We start from the raw sequence: 25,661 nt of genomic DNA, 5'->3' as shown, positions 1-25,661 counted from the left end.
AATGATAAAGCAACAATGGTTCCCCAAACAGCCTCACTTAAAATCTTGAAAAACAGCTGCAGTGTATTGATTTTTTTTTTTCCCTGATCTGAAAAAATCAGTTTCTGAATTCTAGACCAGATCATTCTTGGCTGACTCTCAGGCAGATCCAAGATGCCCCAAACAACTCCAATGGCACCACAGAAAGCGGAGTATAAAGAACAGTACACAAAGCAGCACAAAAGCCTTGAATGTTCTATTTAAAGTGACTTTATTAAAACATTGTTAATATAAAATGTGACCAAGTACAATTTTTTTTTTGTAAGAATGTTTAATAAAAACATATTAAAGAAAGAAGGAGCATCAACTCTTGTCAAAGCACAGGAAAAACCTACCAGGATAAGTAAAAAGTTCTGCAGCATGTTCTACCAGCTGGTCCCAATGTGTATTCGGGTCAAGTTAGCCGATGGAAGAGACAGGCAGCCCAGGTCCTTCCCTAAGAAGCTTTAAGGTATTTAGCAGAGGTTGAAAATAACACTCCTCAACAGCAGGAGACTTTGCTTTCAGATCTCCCCGTATCAAACTAAGATGAGAATGTGCATCTTCACTTCGGATTTGTAACTTTTCAGCAGCTAAATGTACAGAAAGTTAGATTCACTGGTAACTGTAAACCCCAGGGTTAACTTTTGTCAGCTCTGAAAAGAGGGTGCGAGTCAGTACTCATGATATACCTAAAGAATTTGCGCTGAAGTTGTTCTAAGCTATATTAATGCTGGATGCTCGTAGCAAAAGCTTAAAAAGGTCTGCTGCAAAAAAAACCAGCAGTAAAGTCCCAGCTGGTAGAAAAAAGTATTCTCTGAACTGCTGAATGCAGAGACAACCACAAATTATAGGAGTTTGTACATCTCAGGAAGCATGTAAAGAAGCTTTCAGAAGTCTATAAATAAGGCTACACAATGACTTACACTCTGTAGCAATCTTCCCCTTAAGCTAAGAAACCTTTTAAGAAAACACTAGAAAAACTGGAGATTTTGAGCTTGGTGGTTCTATTATTTTTCGGAGGGGGGGGGAAGGGGGTAGCTTACAGCATTTTCCTTGATCAACAAGTAAGTTTTAATGCTCTATCAGCATCCTCTGCTTCTTCAGAGCAAGCAGCACACCAATTAGAGGCAAGGATTCTTCCAGGACATCTCAAACTCTTCCTGTAACAGGCAGAAAAAAAATCCTGCAGCATCCAATTCTGCACATTTAACCGCCCCTGGCGCTGAACCAAATGTCAAGTGCTAATCCATGAGAAGCCTAGCACAATTACGGTCCAGGAGATGGCGACCTTCTCGGAGCCTTGGCTGGGACCCATTAGAGCCCTGTGTTTTGCCTTCTACCCCAAACAAATGCTATGGGACTATTGCTGAGGTAAATGGAAAGGTCAGACCTTTGGCATTGGAGCAGACCAGTCGCTGGCTGTGCGTCGGGGGAATTAAGGCTTCAAGGTGAGGTAAACACAGTGAGAGTCAGTGTGTAAATCATGCTGCATTTCAGAGACAACAGATTCAAACGACAGCTAGTCTTGTTCTCTACGTTTTAAACACCAAACAAAGACCGTTCAAAAGCAGAAGTGGAGGCAAGTCTGCTGAGGGCCACCTGGAGATGCCTCGCTGCACCTCGGGAACAAACGCAACCCAGATGTTGAACGCTGAAGAGAATGTACCACAAGGAGGAAAAAGCACCAAAGTTGATGAGTCCTTGAGACGATAAGCTGCTTAAAAAACCAAAGAAGCCTTATACTGCTATGACCTCCCATAAACATAGTGGTTTCCTGACACAACGGTAATCCACACTCCAGCAATTCCCAGTGCTGTACTTCCAGCACTACTATTATGAGGAGTTATGCTCCAGTAAGGAGGCAGTGAAATCATCAGGCTTGTGTTCCCTGAAGACAGTTTCTCCCGTTCATTAGGTGTTTTCCCATTCCCCTCCACCCACCCCCAAGTCTTTAATCCAAAGACCAGAAACACCTGACTTTTCCCCAGGTCATTTTTCTAACACTCTGATGTTACTTCAGCAGATTGGTAGGGTACAAACACAGTGCTTCTTTGGATCCATCGTTTTGGCAATGCCTTTGGCCTCTTCAAAAGAAAAGTGTTTTCAAACAAGCGGTACAAAAGTTACTTTCAAACTAAATACAGAAATCAATACAAGTCTTCTGTATGCTTATTCTTCGAAGTATGGAATTATTTACTTATTTGGAACCATTGCATGTGCAACACTATCTCTTACAAGCCATGCTAGCAAGGTTTCGACTGAAAATAGCAACCTGGTCCTGTGTGTTCCATTTCTACGATATGGAGACTCTCTTTTGTTTTTCTTTAACATGGGTACGGTAACTTCCCCCATCCTTTCAATACAGTAGCTACTAAAAATTTTAACAGGTACTAAAAAATATCCAAACGAAACCACACTTCTATCACTGTTTAGAAAACAAATACGCATAAGGTATTACAAAAGTTTATACAAAGGCAACATTTAAGAGTTTGAAAGTTACTTCTAGAAAAAGACACAAATGCTAGTAAATTAACGTACAAGGAGAAAGATATTCCACTCCCTCCCCAAAATTGGTTTGCTCTATTTTGAAGTATCTTTTACCAGTTGTCCAGAAAATCAAAGCCAGTCTTCAAGATAACATTGCTTGTACTAGTCTGCAAGGAAAGAAAAAACATAAGATGTGGTTGTTAATTATGGTATTACAAACTCGGTACTTGGCTGCCTACCTACAAAAGGAAGTTTAAAATGTTGTCTGCCAATATTTCAAGCTCTTCACCTTGCTCTAGGATACCTAAGAACCTACACCAGAAAATGCTAGACATGGAAATGTACTCACAATGACCAAAAAGGCAGTTCCAGATGAAAATAAAAATCTTGTAGTGGTCTGCAGGCAAAACATTATTTTTTTTCGTCCATGGAAAAATTCATAAACATCAATTTTGAGACTGCAGTAGGAATTGCAGAGCATTAAACACAGAATGTAAGCAAGAGGAATTCAGTGGATTGCCTGTTCCAATGACAGCCAGTTGTTTCCAGAAAACTATACAGTTTGAACTTTGTTGACAAGTCATTTACTGGGCTATCAAGAACATGCTCGCTCCTGCAGTGCTGCACTTTGAGCCATGACATTTAAGTTGATTTCAGTGTTCGGGAAGACTTTCACAGGACACAGCTGAGTCTCCGGATTCTCCTCCTAGAGCACGGCTCTCTTCCCCAGAACAGGGAAGATAATCCAGAGGAGAGGAAAGAAAGAAAATTCAATCGTACTCTCTCCTCTGCTACTCTGTTCACATTTTGATGTGGGAGAATTGTTTCCCCACAGAGAGGAAAATCAGGATTTTCAAACTATTTCAGTTAGCGAGAAAACATTCATGAAGGAATTAAAATTGTAACAAACCATTAATTTGTAGAAAAACATGATAAAGCCTTTGACTGAAATTAACGGACTACCACAGTCACGATTTGTAGCAAAACAGCTCAAGCAGCATTTTAACTTCGCTTCAGAAAAAAATAACTGAACATAGGGCTCCAAGTACTGAAGTGGCTTAAGTATTGTTGTCTCCTGAGTGCTGCCACTTCTCTTGCAAGGATTTTCCTCACCCTGCATCTTTCTGACCTTACATCATCTTATTCGGGATTTAAACAATCACTGTTGGGAAAATAGGGTAGAGAAAAAGCTATGCGACATGCTTAAGGTGTGCAGCAATATGTCAGGCTTACGCCAGAGTGAGGCTACAGATTCCAGAGAGAGCTGCACTGCTCTGTTTGAAGAACCACTCCTCTTCTCTACTTCAGTTTTCAGGCTTCAGATCTCTTCCTTTTCTTTCCCTCGCCATGTCATATCCTGTTGTTTCCTTTCTCACAGATCAGCATCTGCTTTTTAAATAGCTTCGATTGGCTATCGAGCTGCTTAAGGTTATTTTTTTTGTTGTTGGGTTGTTTGGTTTTTTTTTTATTTAAAAAAAAAACCAAAACAAACATTAAGAAGGCTAATTCTGGAAGCTCATTCCATTTCCATTTTGGACTCTAAGAGAAAACACATTTGAAAGCAGCCCAGCTGCCTGGGACAAAGCACTGGGAAGTGGCTGTTAGGCGACTGCTTAAAACTGCTGAGAAACTAGTTTGCCATTCACCGCTATGCTGTGTGTACCAACAAAGTATCCTAGACACTAATTTATCTACTTTTCAAGTTTAAAAACATCTTTTCGCCATTGTTTTGCTGTTTTAAGGGAAAAAAAAACCCAACTCTTTTACTTGATCCTCTTTACCCAAAGCTGTTAGGTTGCTTGCTGTCAGCTGGCCACTGGACGCCACGTCACCGCTTCTGGTATTGTATTTAAACAATGCCTATGCACTTTACTACATTAAAAAATACTTGACTGAAACAAACAATAGCACATAAAATGTTGGTTAAATAGACTTTAAATTTACAGGATAAGAAGCCAGCAAGCTTAGCTATAGCTTAATGCTTTATGGAGTCCCTAATCTTTCGGAGCGGCCTTGTCAGATTTTAACGTGCTATACAGTTTTTAAATCTAAGGACAGTAGATATAGCGGTCCTTACCTGTCCAGGCATTTGTGGATCTGTAAGTATAGTACCATCAGTATCTTCCTTGTTTGTCCTAGATGATGCCAGGTCCTGTGGTGGGTCAGGAAGAAAGAAGTCATCTAGAGAACTAGCAGGGAGTTGAGTGGGTCGAGGTTTCTCCCATTCGAGAGATACAGAAGGTAGGCTGGGGGCGACAGACTTCTCTGGTTTAGTTATGCTGGGCTTCTCAGCTTTTGCCATCTCCTTTGGAGCAGACTCTTGTCTGTAAAAAGAGGGAAGGGGTTTCTCTCCTTTCTCCATGGACTTGATCTGGCTGGGGGTCAGGGACTGGAACTCAGACTTGTCTCCTTCGAACTTTGAGCGCTCTGCATTTATCTTCCAGAAAGAGGACTCCTCTTCCTTTCTGGATGCTATCAACCCATCAGAGCCAGGGGTCTTGTTGGCCTGAGAAGATTTAAGGACTTGGACACCAGATGCTGCTTTAATGGGCTGCCTCTGTTCATTCTGCAACTGGGCACCACCTTGTTCTTGTATGGACAGAGATGCAACGCTGAACTCCATCTGACTCTGTTCAGGGTTAAAGAAAAACAGCATTTCAAAGCCATTCACAAAGACAGTTTTGAACTTCCGATCTTGCCGCCTACAGGTAACACCTTACCCATGGTTAGGCAACTCCCAGACATTAGATACCACAGCAAAGCTAACTTATTTTCTCCATAAATGTCTATGTAACTGCATAAGAATAGAGATTTTTAAAAGCCTGAATTGCAAACAAACGTAGGAGTCCTAGACATGCCTCAGAGGAGTCAGAGGAAACAACAGTATTGGAGTTACTCAGTGCCATCCACGACAGCAGTGCATAGCATGCACAGCACTAAACCATTAGAACAGCTGTGGATGCATTTTGAAGCCATAGATGTTTTACATGAAAATATAAACCAAAAAAAAGCTTTACAGTGTAGTTTAAAAGGCAATCTTCCATTACAGGCTTTGAAATAGTTGGCAACGCGTTACAACTCCATCTACTTCTAAGATAAAGGATCAGATGTGATGGTTATGGGTAGGTAAGTGGTTTTTACAATTCTAATGTCCCTCTGAAGGAAAAGAAACAACTCCAGCAGGACCACTTCTTCACTTATTCCAGAGCTTTGCTTTGGTTTTACTTGCAGTACAGATAGCTGTACTCATTTGAGAGGTAACAGTGTCAAGGAAGTAAGTGACCACAGTTAAAGCTGAAACAGATCTTGCAAAGGGGAACAGTGCTTCAGAATGTTCATTTTACTTACCACCGCTTCAGTAACCTTGGTTGTCAACTAGCTGGACACTCTTTAGGCTAGTAAAAGTTCAGCCTTATTTCACTCTGAGGAACACGTAAGCGTTACTGTATTTAGGAGCACAGCACCATAGCAAGTGCCAGAAAAGAACAACCTAATGTTTAGACTTTTGTTTGTAAAATGGAACAAAGAATGCAAATTTTTTTTTTAAAAAAATTGCATTTACTGTTAGAGCTATGCTGTTGTCGTTATGGGCCTGCTCAGTTTTGAAAGAATTCAGAGGACATACGAAACCCTAGCTTTTGCTACAAGCGGTTAACAGGTACTTTTGAAGTTCATTACAGATTTGTGATGTTTTCCCCATCCTACTTCACTACCTGGCCTTTCCTGAATGAAACCGCAATAGCATCTATGGGCCTGAGTCTAAAACAAGTCCTAGTTGTATATAATTTTCACTAGAGGTGTTTGATCTCAAGTCCTACATCATTGTGCATGTTAAGTTCAAAGGGACTCTACATCTATCAGGTCTCACATGCCTAGTATTTAATATTCAGAAACTTCCCATCAAAGTGCAAATGTTAGCTCAGCAACTGATTATTTATAAAACATTTTTTTTTAAACAGTCAGCAGCTGACTAAACATAATTTGATTCATGGACTAATATCTGACCTTTCTAAAGAATTAGATACATTAGACATTTTTTCCAAGGTTACGAGCAAGGAAGCACCAAGTTCCGTGTTTTCATTACGAATATACTGTGTTATCAAAAGATGCAGAACATAAACAAGCTGTAAATAATTACAGCTCAGCTAGAATAAGGTGAGTGCAAGGATACACGCAACTCTTACCACACAGCTCAACACCCCACCCTTCCTGCAAAAACCTAATAGGGAAAACCTTAGTGCTCCAATTTTCTTTTTTTTTTTTAAACAAAAGTCATGATGTGAAGTTAAGAGCAGGAGATTTTTCCTTAGATAAATTCTGCATAAACAAAATATGGATGCAATGGTTTAGAGGATTACTTACAGTGATTGCCATTCCCTATGTTAAAATTTAGGGATTTATTCCCCTGAGCTCATTTGGCAATACTACCAAATAGATAATTTACCACCCTGAAGTTAAGATGCTTTAAGACTTCAGAACTGATAAAACCCCAGCTTAAAAAAAACCAACATAAAATAGACCTGCACTTCCCCAATATTCAAGGGGAGAAAAATCCTAAATTTTCTTCTTGGAAGACTTAAGTACCTTGCCATGTGGGAATTAAAACAGTGCTACTTTCTGTCCTTCAACAGTCTTCCTTCTGCTGAGTAGCCTGTCCCAAGGCTCCCACTAGAGATGACAGTAGCTAAAGGCCACCACAACAGCAATCAGTTTCGGTAAAATGATTCCTTCACCCCCCAGCCCAAGAGAGAGGGAGGATCGGTGCCTGGGGGCGGCGGGGCCATCACAGCCCCAGATCCACCAGAATAGCACTGGAAACAAAATCCAGCAAAAACAGTGATGGAAGGGAAAGGGAAGCAGGGTCTGGTAGAACAAAAAGCAGAAAACCGAAAACCAACAAGATGGCTTCGCCTTTCAGCGCTGTGAGACAAGCAAGGCCAGGCCTCCTGGGAAGTTCTTACGCTGTGGAGCAAAAGCCACTGCCTGCGGTCATGTTTTATGTCCTTTTCGTATGGGTCCAAACACCAACTCAGAGGTCTGGTTTGGAAGTGGCAGACGGCTTCTCGTGTAGAGAAGAGTGTGGCACTGCGGCACATCAGGCAGTTGTACCCTCTCCAACCCGCTGGCGGATGCATGCGCTGGGAGACCGTGGGGTGTGCCTTTCCATTTCACACCCAACATTTAAGATTGCATATTTGTGTCACGGCACGCTTTGGGGATCAAACCGTTCCTAACCTGACAGGGAATAATCTGAATGAAAATACTTCAGGAGCTTGCTTTCTCCCCCCGGGAAGGCAAAGAAGACAAGACTACCCTGACAGGTTCTGAAAGCACTGTGTCTCAGCATGATGTAAATACAGCCCGGAGAGGTCAGATGTATAATTCTGCTTCCAGCATTTAGCTTGAGAAGACAAGAATTTCTGTGGACCAGCCACAAGTTATTCTATTTTCCCTGAAATACATAATGCTTCTATTGATTTCCAAGGTTATCTAAGACATCTAAACCCCTAAGAAATGTAGCTGATGAAAGAAAATTATTAACATGCAGCACCTTTCAAGTTTCAAAATTGGCAATAAAATACTATAAACACCCTCCCCCCCAAAAAAAAAAACAACAAACCCACAACAGAGCAGCAGTATAAGTAGGGAGATAATTTCACGTACAGAAGACGACCCATGTGTGAAACACCCCATGCTGACATTTAAGTCATGAGTAGGACTGTATGTTCCGATGAGTCACTAGACACTAGGAATGTGAGTTTAATTAGTGTTCTGCTCCCAGTTTCTTACATCAGATTGCAAATTGCCAACTGACTGGGTCAGCAGGAGAGGGAAGGAAAGAACTTTTAACACAGAGTTACCCCAAAAAACCATTTCCTTTTCCTTTAGATTTGACAGCCCTGCGAATACCTTGATGCACGTCTCTCCTGGCCCCAATCAAATCTCCCTGCAGAGAACGGAGAGCTGCTCTGCAGGGAGATCTGGATAGGCTGGAAGAGTGGGCCAGCAAGAACCTTATGAAGTTCAACAAGGATGAGTGTAAGGTCTTGCACCTGGGAAAACATAATCCAGGAGTGCAGCACAGACTGGGATCCACCTGGCTGGAGAGCAGCTCTGTGGGAAGGGACCTGGGGGTCCTGGTGGGCAGGAAGCTCAGCATGAGCCAACAGTGGCTGCTGCAGCCAAGAAGGCCAACAGGATGCTGGGCTGCATCAAAAAGGGCATTGCCAGCAGAGAGAAAGAAGTCATTATCCCGCTCTACTCAGTGCTGGTCAGGCCACACCTGGAGTGCTGTGTCCAGTTGTGGTCCCCGCTGTACAAAAAGGATGTGGACAGGCTGGAAGGGGTCCAGAGAAGGGCCACCAAGATGATCCAAGGACTGGGAAGCTGCCATACGAGGATAGGCTGGGAGAGCTGGGTTTGTTCAGCCTTGAGAAAAGGAGGCTCAGAGGGGAGCTCATGCCCATGTACCAGTACTTAAGGGGCAGCTACAGAGCAGATGGAGACTCCCTTTTCACAAGGAGTCCCATGGAGAGGACAAGGGGGGATGGACACAAGCTGCTCTTGGGGAGATTCCGATTGGGCACGAGGGGGACATTTTTCACAGTGAGGTCAGTCACCTTTGGAATAATCTCCCCAGGGAAGGGGTTGGCTCGGCCACGTTGGGCACCTTCAAGAGCCGTCTGGACAGGGTGCTGGGCCAGCTTGTCTAGGCTGGGCTCTTCCCAGAAAGGTTGGACTAGATGGTCCCTGAGGTCCCTTCCAGCCTGGGATTCTGTGATTCTGTGAAACTTACAGTGGCAGCTAGTCCGTAAAGGGCCATACGGCGTGTTTGCCCTCCTGGGGCTGAGGCAGAGCTGCCGTGAGCTGCAGGTGCGCGCGTGAGCATTCAGCGGCACAACTGCACTTGCGGCACGTCTTGCAGCTGCCACCTCGGGGAAGCAAACACTGAACGTCGCGGTAAGATTTGATGGTCAAAAGTGAATTGCCATTTAGGCACGGTTTGGGATTCTAGAGATAGGGTTTCAGTCCCCAGCTGCTTTCATAGGCTTTGTATGACTTCGAATGAGCTGCAGTTTCTGTGCTTTAATCCCCCATCTAAGGAATAAAATAAAAATACTTTATTTTTCCTACCATTTGTCCAAACTGTATTTGTGAGAACTGTTCAGCCCAGAAAGTCTCAAGAGTTTACAGGCAGGCTAGTACAGTCCTAACTGCAATTTCTAGAAGTTATCATCAGAATTCAAATAAAAGCTATTCAAAGCAGCAGTATTTTCAACATACTGCGAGAGCAAGCCATTCTCCATACATGAAGGGGGCAGGGGAGGGGAGAGCGAGTGCACATCAAAGCACTCACAAAATAGTACTTTGAAGCAGAGCGAACCTAGAAGTCTCTGTCCTTTTCACTCTTATCCCTCTGTTCCCAACCCACTGCAAGGGTTAAAATAAAGGATGCCTAGGTCTTGGATCATCTTTCCATCTAGTAAATACAAGTACTATTAAAAACTGCAGGTTTTAGGGTTGTGTGTCCATCTTTCCTCAAAAAGACCATGTTAAGGTATTTAGGAATTTTGTTTATTGGATTAAAAGAATGTAGACTTAACTTCAGTCTCAAGGCAGGAGTAATCCACCAAATCATAATACTGGCTGTATATACTCGTGGGAAACAATGTAGTCTAAAAGACAGGCACCACACACTAAGAACATAATGATTTAATAATACTGTATAAAATCAGATCTCAGTTTATAAGTCTGTATTAAAAACAAGATCACCACAAAGCACCCAGGAGCTTTTTGTTTTTCAAGCATCTTATTCATTCATCAGGAATGTATAGTATTTTACTAAACATCAAGCAAATACAGCCAAAACAAATTGTTTTGCTTGGCAGCCTGAAAAATTCAAATTGTTGAGACAAAGACTGCAGAAACACTGTCAAAAGCAACTTGTTTTAAGCACAGCCCGATATACGCAGAGGTAAGAAAGCCAAATTTAAAACGATTTAGAAGATGCTTTTGCTTTGCTGAATGGACAAAACCAAAACCAATATGGGGTCCCAAAGTAGCTGCAGTTTTTGCTTTGTTTCCTGTGCACACCGTGGGTGTTTTCAGGACCTTTTCAGAGTCAGAAAGAAATCCTTAGGTCAGCAGAGACCAACCGCAAGGACAAAAATAGAGCAAAGCACTTAAAAACAATTTAAGTAATTTTAGTCCATACAGAAAAGACAACATCAAAGACTGTGGAGCTTGAGAGGAAATTTCAAGGTCTACTCTTTGGTGGTATGAAGAGCACTCTGGTCTGCCACTGTTACTGGTTAGCCTGAGCAAACTCATACTGACATATTGGTATGTGCATGGCGTTACACTCAAAAACAACTGTTTAAAGACCAATGCAGGTACTTGAATCCTTACCCAAGAACATCTGGCCATGCAGATTAAAATAAACCTCGAGCACAGCTACTATCACCACAAGTTCCTGGGTTTTTGGTTTGCCTTTTTTTTTCCTCAAGAATTAATAGTCAACAGTAGTCTTACAGCACTGTGTTTTAAATATTTGTAGTCTAGATCAAAAAAGGAAGGGAAAACCCAAAACCTCAGGCATCACTCTTCTTTCTTTCCAAGGAAGCACTGCCACCTATGCCAGCTTGATAAAAATAATCACACCAAAGTATAGTTTGTAGCAAAGAATTCTAATTATCAGGCTGCTGAGGAAGGGGGGGGGGAGGGAAATTATTTTCTGCCACTTCCTTGCTATTAAAAAAAACCCGAACAAACCACAAAAACAACTATGAATTGTACAAAGAAGGATATTGAAGACTGCTTTTAGACAAAGGAAACAGTTCGCAAACCACATTTTTATAAGTGTATCATAAGTTTTTTTCTTTCTAAATCATCGCTGGGATTAGATCATTTCTGTAGCAATACAATTAGGGAATTCAGACAGGGAGGCAGCAACCGGATTATTGAAGGGACTGAAGCCTGACACTTTCCCTTTTTGCCTTTTTTTGGTTGGTTTGTTCTTAAACACACCTTGCAGGCTTTCTCTTTTCAACAAATATCTGAGGGCCCGCTGAAAGGAGAAGAGAGCTGAAGGAGGAAAAACCTAGGAGTTAAAAAGAAAAAAGCACAAAAAGGACTCTCTAAAGCTGCCTTCATAACTTTTCCACCTGTTGAAGACCAACAGATTTTTAGATGTGCATATGTCAATTTTAAGTATTTGGAATAAAACCTGCTTTAGTCGATAGCAGGAATTAGAAATAGATTCCAACTTATTCCCATGCTGCTGTGTGCATTCAATATGTTAGCTGAGGTGGCAGACTGAAATGATATTTTCTGCCCACTACTAAATTTATTTAAAAAAAAAAAAAAAACCACACCAAAACCAGAAAGTTCTGAGTTCAGGAAGAGTTGCAGAGAAATTTTATTTCCAAACCCAGGCATGATCCTTGTTTTCCATTTATATCTTGGGGTCCATGCTGAGTTTCACTGAATTTTTACTTCAAACCAACCAAGAAACCTCAAAGGCTAAACTCAGCCAAAATGTCAGCTTTCATCCCACTTAAACCTGAAGCCATAAATAGAATGTCCTAAATTCATAAACCTGGCTTTAGCTCCAGTTACAAATGTAACCCACATTTCAAGACGTGTTATGTTCATGAGGGCTCCACCCATGATCCAAATCACTCCCTCCAATTCAATCTTGGTTTTAAAACATCAGCCTGTTGCAGTGCCACCAGAACCGGTTGCTTCCCGAGTAGTTTTCCTTCTGAGAAGTGCTACAGCTTCCTACTAAAAACATTTCCATTTTAAATGCTGGCTAACAGCGAACTCAGCTATTTACATTGCGTTTCTACTTTGTTTGCCTCGTTTGAGGGTTTAAAAACAAAGAGATAAGAAAAGAACTTTAAATACACATCAAACAGCTAAAAATGTGGAGATACCCATGCAGGTGTTTGCTGTGATATGAACAACTTAAGCCACATCTCACACCTGTGTTTAAAATGAGAACATAGGAAGTTTGCTTTTGACAGACCTGAAGTTATCAAGCCCTTCAACAATGTTCTGCCCAAAATGAGATCAATTTAGTACACGGCGCTCTGGTAAATTTGACAGCCATAGAATTAGGGAATCCATTGCACCAGCTACTGTGAGAAGAATTTGTCCGAACCTGATCAACTGGAATCATCGTTGACATCCCTGTATCAGTTGAGAGAGGCTCCAACTTGCAGAAAACATGCCCTCCCCTCTTCTCACTACCCTCAAAAGCCTTCCTGAAGTTAGTTACAGACAAATATGGATTTTGCTGCTTTATTTTTCTTAGTCTCAATGTTAAAAAAAACCCCAAACCCTGTTGGTTTTACTGATTTGTATCTCTACTTTCTCTGAGGCAGCAGAAAGCGAATACCACGTTCCCTTCCTTGGGGAAGCCAGCGCACATTCATGCAAAGCTACAAAAGAATGAAGGAATTTCATCATCACGCCAGTAACATGCAAAAACCCAACCCAACCCAAAAACTCTGCATTAAAGGGAGATCAGGGAAAAGAATATTATGGAAAGAATAACCCATCTTGGGGTAGAACTCACAGAAAGAAAAGAGCCTGACAGCTTGAAATAACAGCGGGAACAGATCTAGCCCACAAGACACCGAACGTGCATTACAACACATCATCCTTATTAAACAGCTCGTTCAGGTTTCTTCACTATTTCCCAACACTGGACTGACTGGGATGGATACTTTTTCCTCAGCCATTAGCTCATGGAGAAACTGTCTTCCAATATTATCTTATTAAAGTACTGGCTAGGGGAGAGATCAAAGGGTAAGCATGAAGCAAGATCTCCACCTTTAGAAATGGAAGACTCAGCAGTTGAAGGATTTGGCTGAAAGACCGACACAATATGAGACACTGGTGCGGGGGGCGGAACCAAAACAAAGAATCCACATAAACCAACCAACCCTCAACCACATAAAGCTGGACAAAATGGATTCTCTAGAGTTTTGCTAAAGGAAAAGGTCATGCAACGTTTCAACCTACAGCTGAGGCATGGCTTTTAATTCTGGTCAGCAAGGAGGGAAGGGGGGAAAGAGGGAGACATGACTTGATTAGCTGAGACAGTTATTTCTAAAGCAACCTCCTCCCCACCTCACTTTGCTTCAGCAGCCATACGAGTGTTCCCATATCATTCTGTGATGCTCCATTCATTACAGAAAAGCATGAACCTAGAGCATCTACTCATTGCGGTCCCTCATTTTGAGACAGCAAGAGGGTTGTAAAAATAATCTTAATCAGCAAGGGGTAAACCACAGGCTGGGTTGAAAAACACTTCACTAGACACACAAGCATTTAAAAGAAAAGCCAACTATCAATTAAAGAGAAAATCCATTTGCGTGCAGATGCATCTCATCATGGATCACTAGTCAGTGATTACACAAAGCACTATCTCCAGAAGTTCATGTATTCAAATCTTACAAAATCCTGTGAAGGCAGATCTTAGAAATACGATTACAGCTGCCACGTTCCCAAAACTGAGTTTTAGGGTTTGCACCAAAAAGTAGGGGAGAGACAACACCGCTGTCTTCAACATACGATTTATTTCACCTCATTGTCAATGAGGTCCACACTCTTCTCACTTTTCTTTTCTTGACAGCTTCACCCAAGTACACCCATGCTAAAAGCCTCTTTAGTGTTACACTAAAAGCTGCTTCTTCTAAGGGTCCTGCAAGACAGGAGGGCTTGCCTGAGCCACCAGGCTTCCACTGCAGGGAATCCTCACTGGCTCCAGAACCACCACAGCTTATAAGGCAGTTCTAAGGCAAGTGAAGACTGGCAATGGTTTCTCTTAAACTGCAGCACTGTAGGCTGCAGGGATCCAGGAGTCACATCAAGTTATAGGTTAATCAGCATCTGCAAAGCCCAGATGGGGTGCTAGCTACAGGCAGTGACCTTGAGCAGGGAAGGCTGACAAGTCATCTAGGGTCAACTGGATTAATTTAGTATTCACTGGCATTTCCAAATAATTACTCTGCATTAGGCTAAGATTATATTCATAAGCTCATACAAGATTATCTACATAGTTCAAGGGCATAATAAGGCAAGAAACAGGGGAGGGAGAAGCAGCTTTCTCTGGCAGATAAAGCCAGAAAACACAAAGTCTGAAATGTGTGATTAAATTTAAATGCCCACCATACCCAGTTGAGAAGGGCAATGAGCTGTGGTTTTGCTCCCAGATTTTCTTCAACAAGAAGAATTAAACTTGATTTCCCACCACAAATCTGGCACAACTATATTTCCTCACACTGCAGGTTCAGAAAGGTGGAGAAGTCTGGCTCTGTGTTAGCCTTATGAGAAACCCACTGTAAATAACACTTTAACAAAATACCAGAGGTAATGTGAGGGGGAAAAAAACCAAAACCAAACCCACCACAGAAAAATACATTATTTTTTGAAGGAGCTGCCTTTTGGAAAGGAAATCTTGCTAAACACGGGAAGTTGTTTAAAAAGTTTACAATGAAAAACCAAATAATTTGTAACTAATCAGTTTTACACCTGCACTTGATGCCAGAACATTAGCTCATGAAGTACATCCTGTGTTTCTGTTGATGTCAGCCGAAGCACTCCAGTCCCATTTCATTTGCAGGATGGTCCTTTTACACAGCCCTCGTAGAATAAAGGTGACATTAGCCTATCAAGTCTCTAAATGAAGACAGTATAAATGTACAAGGAACAGTATGAAAGACAAACCAACATTAAAAACAAAATTGCTGCGTATTTACCTTCGTTTCCCAGGAGAACGGAGCCGAGTGTTCATCTTGCCAAGTTATGTCCTGAAATAAAATTCAAGAATGACTAAAAATCAGAAGAGCAGCTTTGCCTGCCCAGGAGCATCACACAGATGACATCATGTTGCACTGCTGGAAGCATAACACCCACTACCATAGAGCTTGCTAAAAAGCAAGAGCACTACTTAGAGATGGCACTGATTACATTTTGAGACTGACTGAAAGCAAGTTCTCTGAGGGGGAGATTATCTATTAGCATACCAATTGAACCTACAAAATACACGAAGGTTTAACCTGGTCTAAACCTCTTGAAAGGGTTTATCTACAAATAGCTTTAATATGTATTATATTTCCAGTTTTCTATTAGGCATTTTCTTCGGTAGCCTCCAGCAACCCACAGGGGCAGAAATAACATGAGGAGCAGGGGCCTTAGGGAAATAAAGTCCCATGTCCTCCTCCCCGCAGACTAAAGAGCATGTGGGCAACCAGGCAGTCATGTAGCAGTGAAACAGCTGTGCCTCCATCAGGCCAAGCCACAGCTGGATCCAGCCCTGACAAAATATATCATTACACCATTTCAATGACGATCAGTCTGAAATAAGTATTCAGTGCTGTTGAAAGAACTGCACAACATCGAGTGCAAAATCCCAGTCTGAAATAACTTCTTTTAAGAAGCCATTTTTCTGAAAATAATGCCAAGTTGATAAATTTAAATCGTCTCTTCATACGCAGCATGCCCTCCAGCAGCACATGCGACCCACACTGGAAAAAGAAGGGCTGACAAATAAATAAAAAAATAATTGTTCGCATTTGGTCAAGGCTTGCCACAGAATGATCACGCTTCTATTCCTAGTCGTGGATGAGACCCATTTGTACATTGGACATTCATGCTGGTAGGGGTAGAGTGGCACGCTCCATACTGGGAGTACCACTGCTTGGCCAGTCCAGTACATCAGGGGAGGAACAGGCATGGGAACAGTGGATGGAAGGAGAAAGGCCAGGGGTAACCATGCACAGGGAAGGAGAGGACAGGAGGGCTTGTTTCACACCCCTGCTGTTCAAAGAATAACAGAACTAGACCATGTTTTAAGCTAACACAGGAACCCCACATCTTTTCTTCATATTTCTGACCTCTGCCTTCATAGAAATACGTTTCTCAGACATCTGATAGAATTCTGCTGATCCGCCATCTCTTATTTCACCCAAGCAGATTTTGCTGGCCAAGGGCTATGAAATCACAGTCAGAAGCATCTGAAACCATCTCCTAAACATGAAAATGTGTCATTCTCCAACTATTACTCATCTGTGAAACACAGGGTTTCTAGCAGCAAAGTATTTGTGGTATATATGAGGGTGATCCCATGCTCTTAAACAGAACTGGGCTGATAGAAACCATCTAAAAGGACAGGCCTGGGCTCTGCTGGACTGCATATTCTGGCCAAAAAGGAAATTTGGTAGAGGAAATTTTTGCCAAGAATACAAGTGCAATACCACGTTCTCTCATTCCAGGAAATGGATACTCATATTTATGAACATTTAACGGAAACGAAGGGACTTAAATTCTGCTTTTTAGTATCTGTTCTAACTTCAAGCAGTGTTTGTGCTCTGGAGTGCTGTTGTCCACACGGGAACGCCACACCACTTAGTTGGGATGCCTCGCAGCAGGTGGCTGTCAAATTATTTCAAAATCATTTTTGGACCGTATCCTTCGCCTCTGAAACTGGTGGAGTCGGCACTTCATTTCTGAAGCGCACGTGACAGGAATCATGGCCCAGGAGAGAAGAGAGATGGGAGAGCCCAGCCACTGGATTGAGTCTTACACACGAGGTAGGACCAACCCTTCCGTCCACATGGCGTCTGGACAAATCAGTACTCGATTTCAGCCACAGCAGTAAAGAACAGAAATTAAGTCCAGCAAACAGTGTAACACTCCTACGTGCTGTCACAGCACCTTAAAGCTCCAGACACGTAGGTATAGCTGTCAGAGGGTTTTACCTATGTTGTTTAATGGAACCTCTGACTTCTTGCCATTCACAGGACATGCAAACCAGCCGTGGACCAGTTTTAAACTTGGGAGTAAGCTAAGACCATCCTCGTCCTGGATCTGAGACAGCCAGCTCTCTATTCTCCTGTATTTAAGGCAAGCGTAGAGAGCACTGGGAAGGACACCTCTTCACCCAAGGCTCCCTGGACACCCTTAACTCAGCGACAACACCGCTGCTGCAAGTGAGTCTTGCTGACAAAAGGCTGCCTGCAGAGGGATAGACAAGCAGCACAGGGAAGGCGGAGCGAAGGTATGAGGTTGTGCACCATGTCACTGCCTACAGGGCGCAGGCAGTCAGCTTCCCACCTCACAGAATCTGATGTCTTTTCAACCACCATTGCACTTGCTGGCACCTCAACTTGTAACCTCAACCTCCAGCTCAGAGAGACAAAAAGCTCGTGAAATGAATTAGCAGTATTTTGGTACCGGTTGTTACAAAGTTCTTGTCAGAGACTAAATTAAGACTTTCATAGATTATTTCAAATGATGGAAGCAGTAGACGCTTGTTAGGCAGGGGCAGTTCCCTGAAAGAAAAGGACCACAGATTTTCCTTCTTAAAAAGATGGCTTATCGTATCTCAGGCTGCGCAGCCCACCGCACCTCTGAGCCAGTAAGTCTGAGGAGCTTTGCACACATTCAAGAGATCTTCCACAGGACCTAGCAAAGGATAAAACAGGACAAGACATGGTTGGAGGATACAAAGCTTCAAGGAGCTGATGTCTGTGGTTATTTGAAGTGTACTTGAAGCTAGGATGAAGGAGACAGCTGCCAGGTTCTGTCAGGGAAGGGAAGGAAGACTGTGGCCCCCACCCCCTGTGCCCTCACACAGAGGACACGCAGGGGACCAAGTGAGAAGCAGAACAACAGTGTTCAACAGTTCCTTGTCCGATGCATCTGATTCATGTTTATCACCAACAAAATGGGAGAAATAACTTTGCTTTCTGTAGAATAAACAAGTTCTCACATGCTTGAAGAAAATGGGAGCAAAAGCGTCAACTATTTCAATATTCACAGAATTATGAGTGGAAATTTTAGAGAAAAAGGCTTCAAGGTTATTTATCATCAACACAGATTAGAAGAGATCCATATCTGATAAGCTTTTGTTTTCAGCACACAACAAAGCCTTCTTCCAGAGAGAAGGCAAATAAATAAACTTTTGTTCACCAGCATTAAAGAACCTATTTGTAAGAAACGTGGCCTCATGCAACATATTCCATAGCTAAATAAATTTAAAAAGAAGAGAGGGAAAGAGAAAGAGAGGCAAAAATCCAGTTAGACACTTGACTTCAACAACCAGCTGCAGAATATATAAAAAAGAATCACAAACTACGTTCACTATATGTAGGCAGCTTGTTGCAAAACAGCATCTGAATTTCAAAATGGGAGACACTGGTAGCAACGTGCCAGCTTATCTGACACGAGCATTGCTCAGAGCAGCTGCCGGTAAGCAGGCAGTCACAAAGTCACCAACAAATGTATCTTAGAAGTGTTCTCAGAACAGGACTTGCTGGTTGTTGGGGTCTAACTGCACTCGAGAGCTGCTCTGCATTTTTTGTTTTTAAAAAAGCACCAAGCCATAACAGGCCCAACACAAAATGTATTGCTATATTGCATATTAGTTGCTTTAAAGCATTTTTAAGCAGGAGATAAAAGGGTCAATCCTTTGGCTTGGTGTCAAAGCTCTTAAGGCTAAGCAAAACAGAAACCATACCTGCCCTCAGGTAGATAAGTCAAACTTCCCTATTAAAAGACAATGAATGAAGCTAAACAAGCTCTCCTACCTGTCTTCCCTCCACATGAAATGTCTACCACTTCCTAAAGAACCTGGCATTTTCTGCAATGAAAGGTTTAGTTATTTCCAGTCTAATTCTTTGAGCTGGTGAGTATCGCTCAAACTCTCAATATCCCTTAAAAAACAACCTAAAAAAAAGAGAGACCTTAAATCCATGTGTATATCACACATTTGTGGATAAAGAGGGACAATATTAATAGACGAGTGAGAACTCGTGGTAAACTGAGTATCTACACTATCTTTCACTGAACTAAACAGGGAGGATCCAGTGGCATCAACTAACATCAGATACAATGCTTGACACAAGCTGACCACTATGGTGGTCAAAGGGTGCTACCCTCTCCCACACGGCTGTTTTTCACCTATTCCCCTCATGATGGCTCATAATTTACAGCGTATTTCAAAAACAGCCCATTTATATTACATTTATATTCAGCCCCGGATTCTATTTCCAGATTTTCCTCTGCTAAGTTAACCTTACTTTCTACCACTACGAGCATTAGAAATAAATGGAGAAATGCCAGCAATTGGAGGCTTGTTGGAAACGAGGAAGCTCTGCTTGAAGGTTGCAGCCTCTGAAGGCCAGAAGGCCTAGGATGTTTAGACACAGCAAATGACGGTGAAGCAACAAATAGTCTCCTGGTGCTGGGCCCATTTGCGATGATGGCAAGGCAACCTTCAGCACACAGGACAAAACTTCTTTCATGGGGGTGTTAAATGACCCTATTAGCCTGGAAGAGACGAAAAATATATGCAAGACCTAGACCCCATGACTCTAGGAAACAGAACAAGATAGAGAGGCAAGAGATGTTGGGTTTCGCTCGGAGGAGGTGTTGGAAAATACCAAGGCCTGCAAGTCCATCAGGTTTATTGAGCTGGTGTATTCTGGGGTCTGTTTCAAGTAGGAAGTCTGAACTTGACACCACGTCACATGTGATGGTGGACACGTAATGGCTGGTGTTAGCAGGGGGGTGCATCCTCCCCATGACAGCACGATGCACGCAGGCAAATGCCAAGTGAACTGGGTGCCACCCAGCTCAACTCTGTGCTTAAGAGAGAAATGCTGTTTGGGGAATCGGGGAGCCTGATTCCTGTGCTCCCACTTCTATCATCCAGCTTTTTGAGACTTTTTAAAATACCTTTAGTCTCCGATAGCAAGAGGAGATTAAACAAGCAGCTCTGGTGTCCTGGCACCAATCCTCTTTAGGAACTGCATTCACAGGGCGTGCACTGCTTCAGTTATTAACTCCACGAGTAGCTATGCTGTAATGAGGATAAGATAATGGAAGAGAAAGAGCAGCGGCACTCAGCTGGCTCTAGACATTTGCTAGGAGTCACACATGATGCTGCAGTGCTCTAGCACTAGGAAATGACTGGATCATGGCTACAGGAGGCCACGGTCCTGTTACTGCACATCTATTTTCTGTCACAGCCTTCCCACACAGCCAACATGCTGAGAGGTGTTTTGAAAATCTTAAGAGGTGCTTCTACTTTGAGAACTTACAGTCCTGGGCTACGAGTTCAGGAGATGAGTTTGGTGTTAGAAAAGACAGGCTGGAAACGGTGGGGGCCAGAAAGAGGGAACCAATTGTCCAGAGATATAAGACCACATTACATATCCTCTGGACGACCTTATCGAAGTGGCCACATGCATAAAGTGGGACTGAAATGGTGAGAGTCCTGGATGGGTAAATCAGTACCTTCAGCATTCATCATTGTTTTGCTTTCTCCCAAGTCCTCCGAAGAACACAAGGTGAAAGAGATCAACTTTCCATGCTTAAGCAAGCACAGGTAGATCGCTACAGATTTCAACATCAGTTAACAGGAAAGATGAGCTGTGGCTGGAAACACGAAGCTTTTGGAGCAGGTGTCGGCAAGAATATCATCAGACCGAAACACTCAGACTGAACATCAACAAGTGATTCTGAGATCTGCAGACTACTCTCCGTTTCCTTGCCTCAGGATATCGTACACCATGAGACAGGGACAGCAGGACCAGTCTAATTGCCCTGAGCGAGGCCTGGGTGACCACAGTATGTGCAGCAGCTGGGTCTTACAAAGACGGCAGTAGCACAGCTCAGTAAGCTGTCAGACCAGAAGACAGCAAGGTAACAAAGCTTTGTAGGCAAAGCATTTGCAAGCCTGGAAAGTTGAACCAAAATGGCAAGATACCGGCCACAGTAGCTCTGTAACAGCAGGACAAGGGGGAACAATTAGTCAGCCAGGGCAAACGTCCGAAAATCAGGTCGAATGCCAGCAAGGGAGCGGGGGGAGAGGAAGCTATCAGATGAGGAGCCAGGAAAGGCTCCAAGGCTCAATAGTGCAGTTGGAAGAACTAAAATGGAAATGGAGGGTGCCAAAACAAGTGGAATCTCTTTTCTTCAGAAACAGGATTCATATTAACTTCAGCTTGGAAGTCAAGGAGGAAGCCAGTTGAGGCAGATGCTTCCAAAATTAAACACCACATCTAATATTTTGATGAACCATGCTTTCTTTGGTTAATGGCTCGGCAAACGCTAACATTACATGTGTCATAGCTGTATTTCGGGGGAAGAGAGGAAAGAAATCAACTTGCCAAATTTCAGATGGACTCTAGCCTTTTTGTCAAGCAGGAAATGATTATTTCCATACAGCACAGCACCACAACCTACAACACGCTTGCTTTCCTTCCGGATCCATGTAATTCAAAGCAGAAAGCACAGCAGAGCTGTCTGAGGCTGGGAAAGCTGAACCTATTTATTTTCCAGAGTCATTAACCTAAATCCTTTTGCAACTAACTTCAGGTTTAGGTTTCTTTTCAAAGACTCCTTGCACAAATTTGCTGTCTTGGGTCCTTCTATACCCCTTTTTCACCAGGAGTTATGGTCTATTACTGGCAAATATTTACCCAGAATTTCTGGTATCACGGACTAAACAAAATCGAGCTTGACCATATGTTCTCTAGCTCTAGGAATGATGTGTGTGTGGCACATCCTCACACCTTCTTGACAGGCAGCAGCCTGCTAGCACAAGGCTGGTGGGGACCCATGATGCCGAGTGTCCATGTGCTTCAAACGCTTTTACAAATCCCAGTGCAAGGGATATTGGTGAGGAGGCTAAAAGCGATGCTGCTCTTCTTCAATTGGATTGATGATTACAAATGCAGAAGCAGATTACCTTTTTTCTGGTAGAAGCCACATAAGTTAATGAGCAATAGGTCACTTTAAGGTATTATATGAACATAATGAAGGATAACGTCTCTGTAATCATACCAAGATGTAAAAGAAAACAAAAAGGAAATCTCATACGCAGCATAAGAGGGATAGAGTATCCGAAGAGCACCGTCAGGTCTTTGCAAGCATTGTTAGACCTTCCTCTTCACAGGATCAGGCTCGGTAACATGACCCACTGCTCCGGACTGGGTACTTTTATACCTATGGATTTCTAGAAGGGCTATCATGCTTTGCTACTAGATAGGTGGCTCTCAGAAGCTTCAAAACTCCATACTTTTTGCCTTCTATCTTTCCACACCCTTGTTTTTGCTGGCATGTGACATAGAACAGGGTGCATTTTTTTCAGGTGTCAAAAATACCAAGAGCTGGAATGTTTTCAGTGTTGCTATTTTTAACCGTGTCTAAAATTAGAAACAAAAAGGAAGAGATTTAATTCAGTGTAAATATTCCCAACAGCCCATTTTCAGCGAGGGACTAATTCCAGAGCCAGCCGCGGCCATGCCCCGCTTTCGGGGGCAGCTGGTACCGGCCTCTTCTCTAAGTCCCCGCTTTGCAAAACCCACCTCAGAGTTACTTCTGCTTATCTCGGACAAGCTCCGATTTGGTGCCTTCCCCGCTTTTACGGTCGGACCAAGCCCCCGCCGCTTAACACTAAGCCTAACCTCCCGCCCCCCCGCACAGCCACGGAGCGGGGAAAAGCCGGGAGCCTCATCGCCGGGGCACGTCGCGTCCCCCCGCTGCCACCGACCAGACACGCCCGCTCCTCCCCGCAGCCCAGCGCCGGCTCGGCGGCGGCACAGCCGGGCAGAGGCAGCCGTGAAGCCGCCGGGACAAGGCTACGGCCACCCCCGCCCGTGCGGCAGCGGCTGCACCCCCCGCCGCCAGGCCCCGCCGCGGCGGAGCCCCCGGCCCCGCCTCAGGCAGCCGCGCCGCGCCGCCGCGCCCAGGCGCTGCCCCCCGGCCCCCGCCCCAGCGCTGAGGCGAGAGGGGCGGGCCCGGCCGCCCCCCCCCGCCCCGCCGGTACCTCGTCGCCGAAGCGCACCACCTTCTGGCCCGTGTTGAGGCGGAGGCTGGGGTAGGAGGCGGGCGGCGCGGCGGGCCGGGCGGCGCCGCGGTGCGCGGCGTAGCGGGCCTGGACGTGCGGCTCCACCAGGCACTTGTCGATGATCTCGTCCTGCTGGCGGGGCGGCAGCCGCTCCCACTCGGGCCCGTAGCGTTCGCGGATCCGCTCCTTCTCCGCCATGATCTTGCGCGCCATGGGGCTCAGCGAGGAGAAGTAGCTGAACCGCTTGCGCTCCCGCTCGTCCAGCGGCCGGTTGCCGTTCATCACCGCCGTGCGGGAGGCGGCGATCGCCGCCGCCATGGAGGCCATGGCCACCCCGCCGCCGCCAGCCCCGCACGCACCGAGCCCGGCGCGCTCGCACGGCGGGAATGGGAATGGGAACGAGAACCGCCTCCTCCTCCTCCTCCTCCTCCTCCCTCCTTCCCTGCGCCGCCTCCCCGGCTCCCTATGGGGGCCGGCCGCCGCCCCGCACACCCCGCCTCCCGCACGCCCAGCGCCCGCGGCAGCCCCCGGCGGCGCCGGCCGCCCTCGGCGGGGGGCGGGGGGGAGAGGCTGAGCGGGTGGGAGCCGCAGCCGAGGCCCCGGGCACGGCCAGCCGGGCCCCGCGACCCTCCGTGCCCTGCCCCGCCGTTGCAGAAGGCGGGGAGCAGCAGTGTTCCCCCGCTGCCGGGGCCAGGAGCACCAAGAAAGGAGTTGCCTCAGCTGGCAGAGCTGGCACCTGCCTTTCCTCACTCCTAAATAAGTTTTACTTGTTTCTTGATGCTATAGGAGAAGGTCCAGAAGCTCCTGTCAGACGCCTGGGATGGGCTATTTCGTCCAAGTCGACAGGCTCAGCAGCAAGTCGCTTCAAAGCCTTGATTTTCCTAAATAAAAAAGTTTCAGCCTAAGGGTAACAAATCCACGCAGTAGGAATTAGTTGTATCGGTAAAACAGCTTGCCTATAGGCTGGAATAACTAGGTTTTTTGGTCTTGGATGTGCTGCAAGAGGAAGAATGCTTTCTTCCAAAGGTACAGTGAATTAGGGGAATGGTAGGTAGAAAGTAGTTTGTGAAGAACATTTGCAGCACAACACCAACATCCTAAAAGAATCTTCCATTGCCAAACTGTTGCAACTTTCTGAAATCAAGCTGCCAGTGTTACGACCAGCTTGTATCAAAAGTAGGGTTCTCTTTAGACTCAGAGAAAAGATTTAAGGCTATTTTCTCTACTCACATACTTACAGGGAGATCCTCCGTTAAATCAACCTTCGCTCCGGGACCCTGCTCGTTCTGTTGGCCCCCCTTGCTTGGTGCTGCCTGAACACATCTTGACTGTCCCCCAGAGGCCGGAGCTCCCCCCCAGAGCTCCCCAGTACACCAGTATTGCAGAGGACAGCCCATCAGTGCTGTGTGACATCTTCGAAAAAATTCTAGACTAATAGCTTTCCTGGTGTACATGAGGGTTTCTACATGCCTCTTCCACAGCCACCTAATCATTGCAAATTTTATTAGTTGCAACTTGTAATACCCAAACCTGAAACTCAGTATCAGGCTGTTACAAAACACTTGGGATTAAGTTGTACTCACTAAAATCATTTCAGGTACTTTTAGATGCTGAGTTCTCCCTCCTTGCTATTCTGTGCTGCATTTTATTAACACACCCAAACCTTCCATAACCTGCAAATTTCACTGGCAAGCTACACTACTAGCCTTAGCTTGCGGGGCAGCCCGCCACCTCGTTTCTGCCTTTCAGATAGCTCCTCATTCACTGTACACACACTCTCTTTTCCTGTGTGAAGTCCTAACTTTGTGTGGGGTACCTCAGCAAATGCTTTGCCAAACTCCCAAAAGAGCCCCAGAAGCTCCTGGGGTGGGGCAGGGAGGGGAAGCATAGCTCCATTCCACAAAAACAAAGCAAACTTACCGAAGACAGGTAAATATGTCAGACGATTTGGTCTCAGATAAATCTATTTTGCCTTTTGTCCTAGGTAGTTGCTTGGGAATTTTTACTGTCTGCAAAATATCTTACAAAGTCACACAAATATTGGGGTTCAGATTAATGGGGTTTCATCGCTTAGCCTATTTTTTCCCTTGTTCTGCCTTCTTTAATATTATTCTTAATAGATAAATGGTTGGGCTGCAATACTTTAATGCTCCCATTTAAGAGTTCAAATGATATCGCTAGAGCAGCTGTGTAAGATGACACAGAAGAGGATGGAAAATGATAATTAGATTTCTCCACATATCTGGTTCTTAGGAGGTAATTACAGTTCTCCAAGTCATCACAT

The 25,661-nt window shown here is 44.3% G+C and overlaps 1 protein-coding gene across 1 annotated transcript; it reads right to left on the bottom strand.

The window, feature by feature from the left end:
- Positions 1 to 233: 233 nt before the first annotated feature.
- On the bottom strand, positions 234 to 23,809 carry C3H1orf198 (chromosome 3 C1orf198 homolog). Its single transcript, XM_064445664.1, has 4 exons — positions 23,357 to 23,809; positions 15,279 to 15,329; positions 4,586 to 5,137; positions 234 to 2,675 (listed from the first exon to the last, which is right to left on the bottom strand). The coding sequence occupies exons 1-4, from the start codon at positions 23,702 to 23,704 to the stop codon at positions 2,619 to 2,621; spliced, it is 1,008 nt and encodes a 335-aa protein (XP_064301734.1). The 5' UTR covers positions 23,705 to 23,809; the 3' UTR covers positions 234 to 2,618.
- Positions 23,810 to 25,661: the final 1,852 nt, after the last annotated feature.

Source organism: Phalacrocorax carbo, chromosome 3 (genome assembly GCF_963921805.1).
Source record: "Phalacrocorax carbo chromosome 3, bPhaCar2.1, whole genome shotgun sequence".
NCBI lineage: Eukaryota > Metazoa > Chordata > Aves > Suliformes > Phalacrocoracidae > Phalacrocorax > Phalacrocorax carbo.
Note: the sequence above shows the minus strand (reverse complement) of the source record. Positions and strands in the feature narration are given on the sequence as shown.

What these genes read in the sequence shown, in the direction of transcription:
- C3H1orf198 (XM_064445664.1), bottom strand. Translation starts at nt 23,704, where the DNA reads ATGGCCTCCATGGCGGCGGCGATCGCCGCCTCCCGCACGGCGGTGATG. An exon ending in CGTTCTCCTGGGAAACGAAG is followed by an intron (nt 5,138 to 15,278) that starts GTAAATACGCAG and finishes AACCCTGAACAG; the next exon opens with AGTCAGATGGAGTTCAGCGT. An exon ending in ATCCACAAATGCCTGGACAG is followed by an intron (nt 2,676 to 4,585) that starts GTAAGGACCGCT and finishes CTTTCCTTGCAG; the next exon opens with ACTAGTACAAGCAATGTTAT.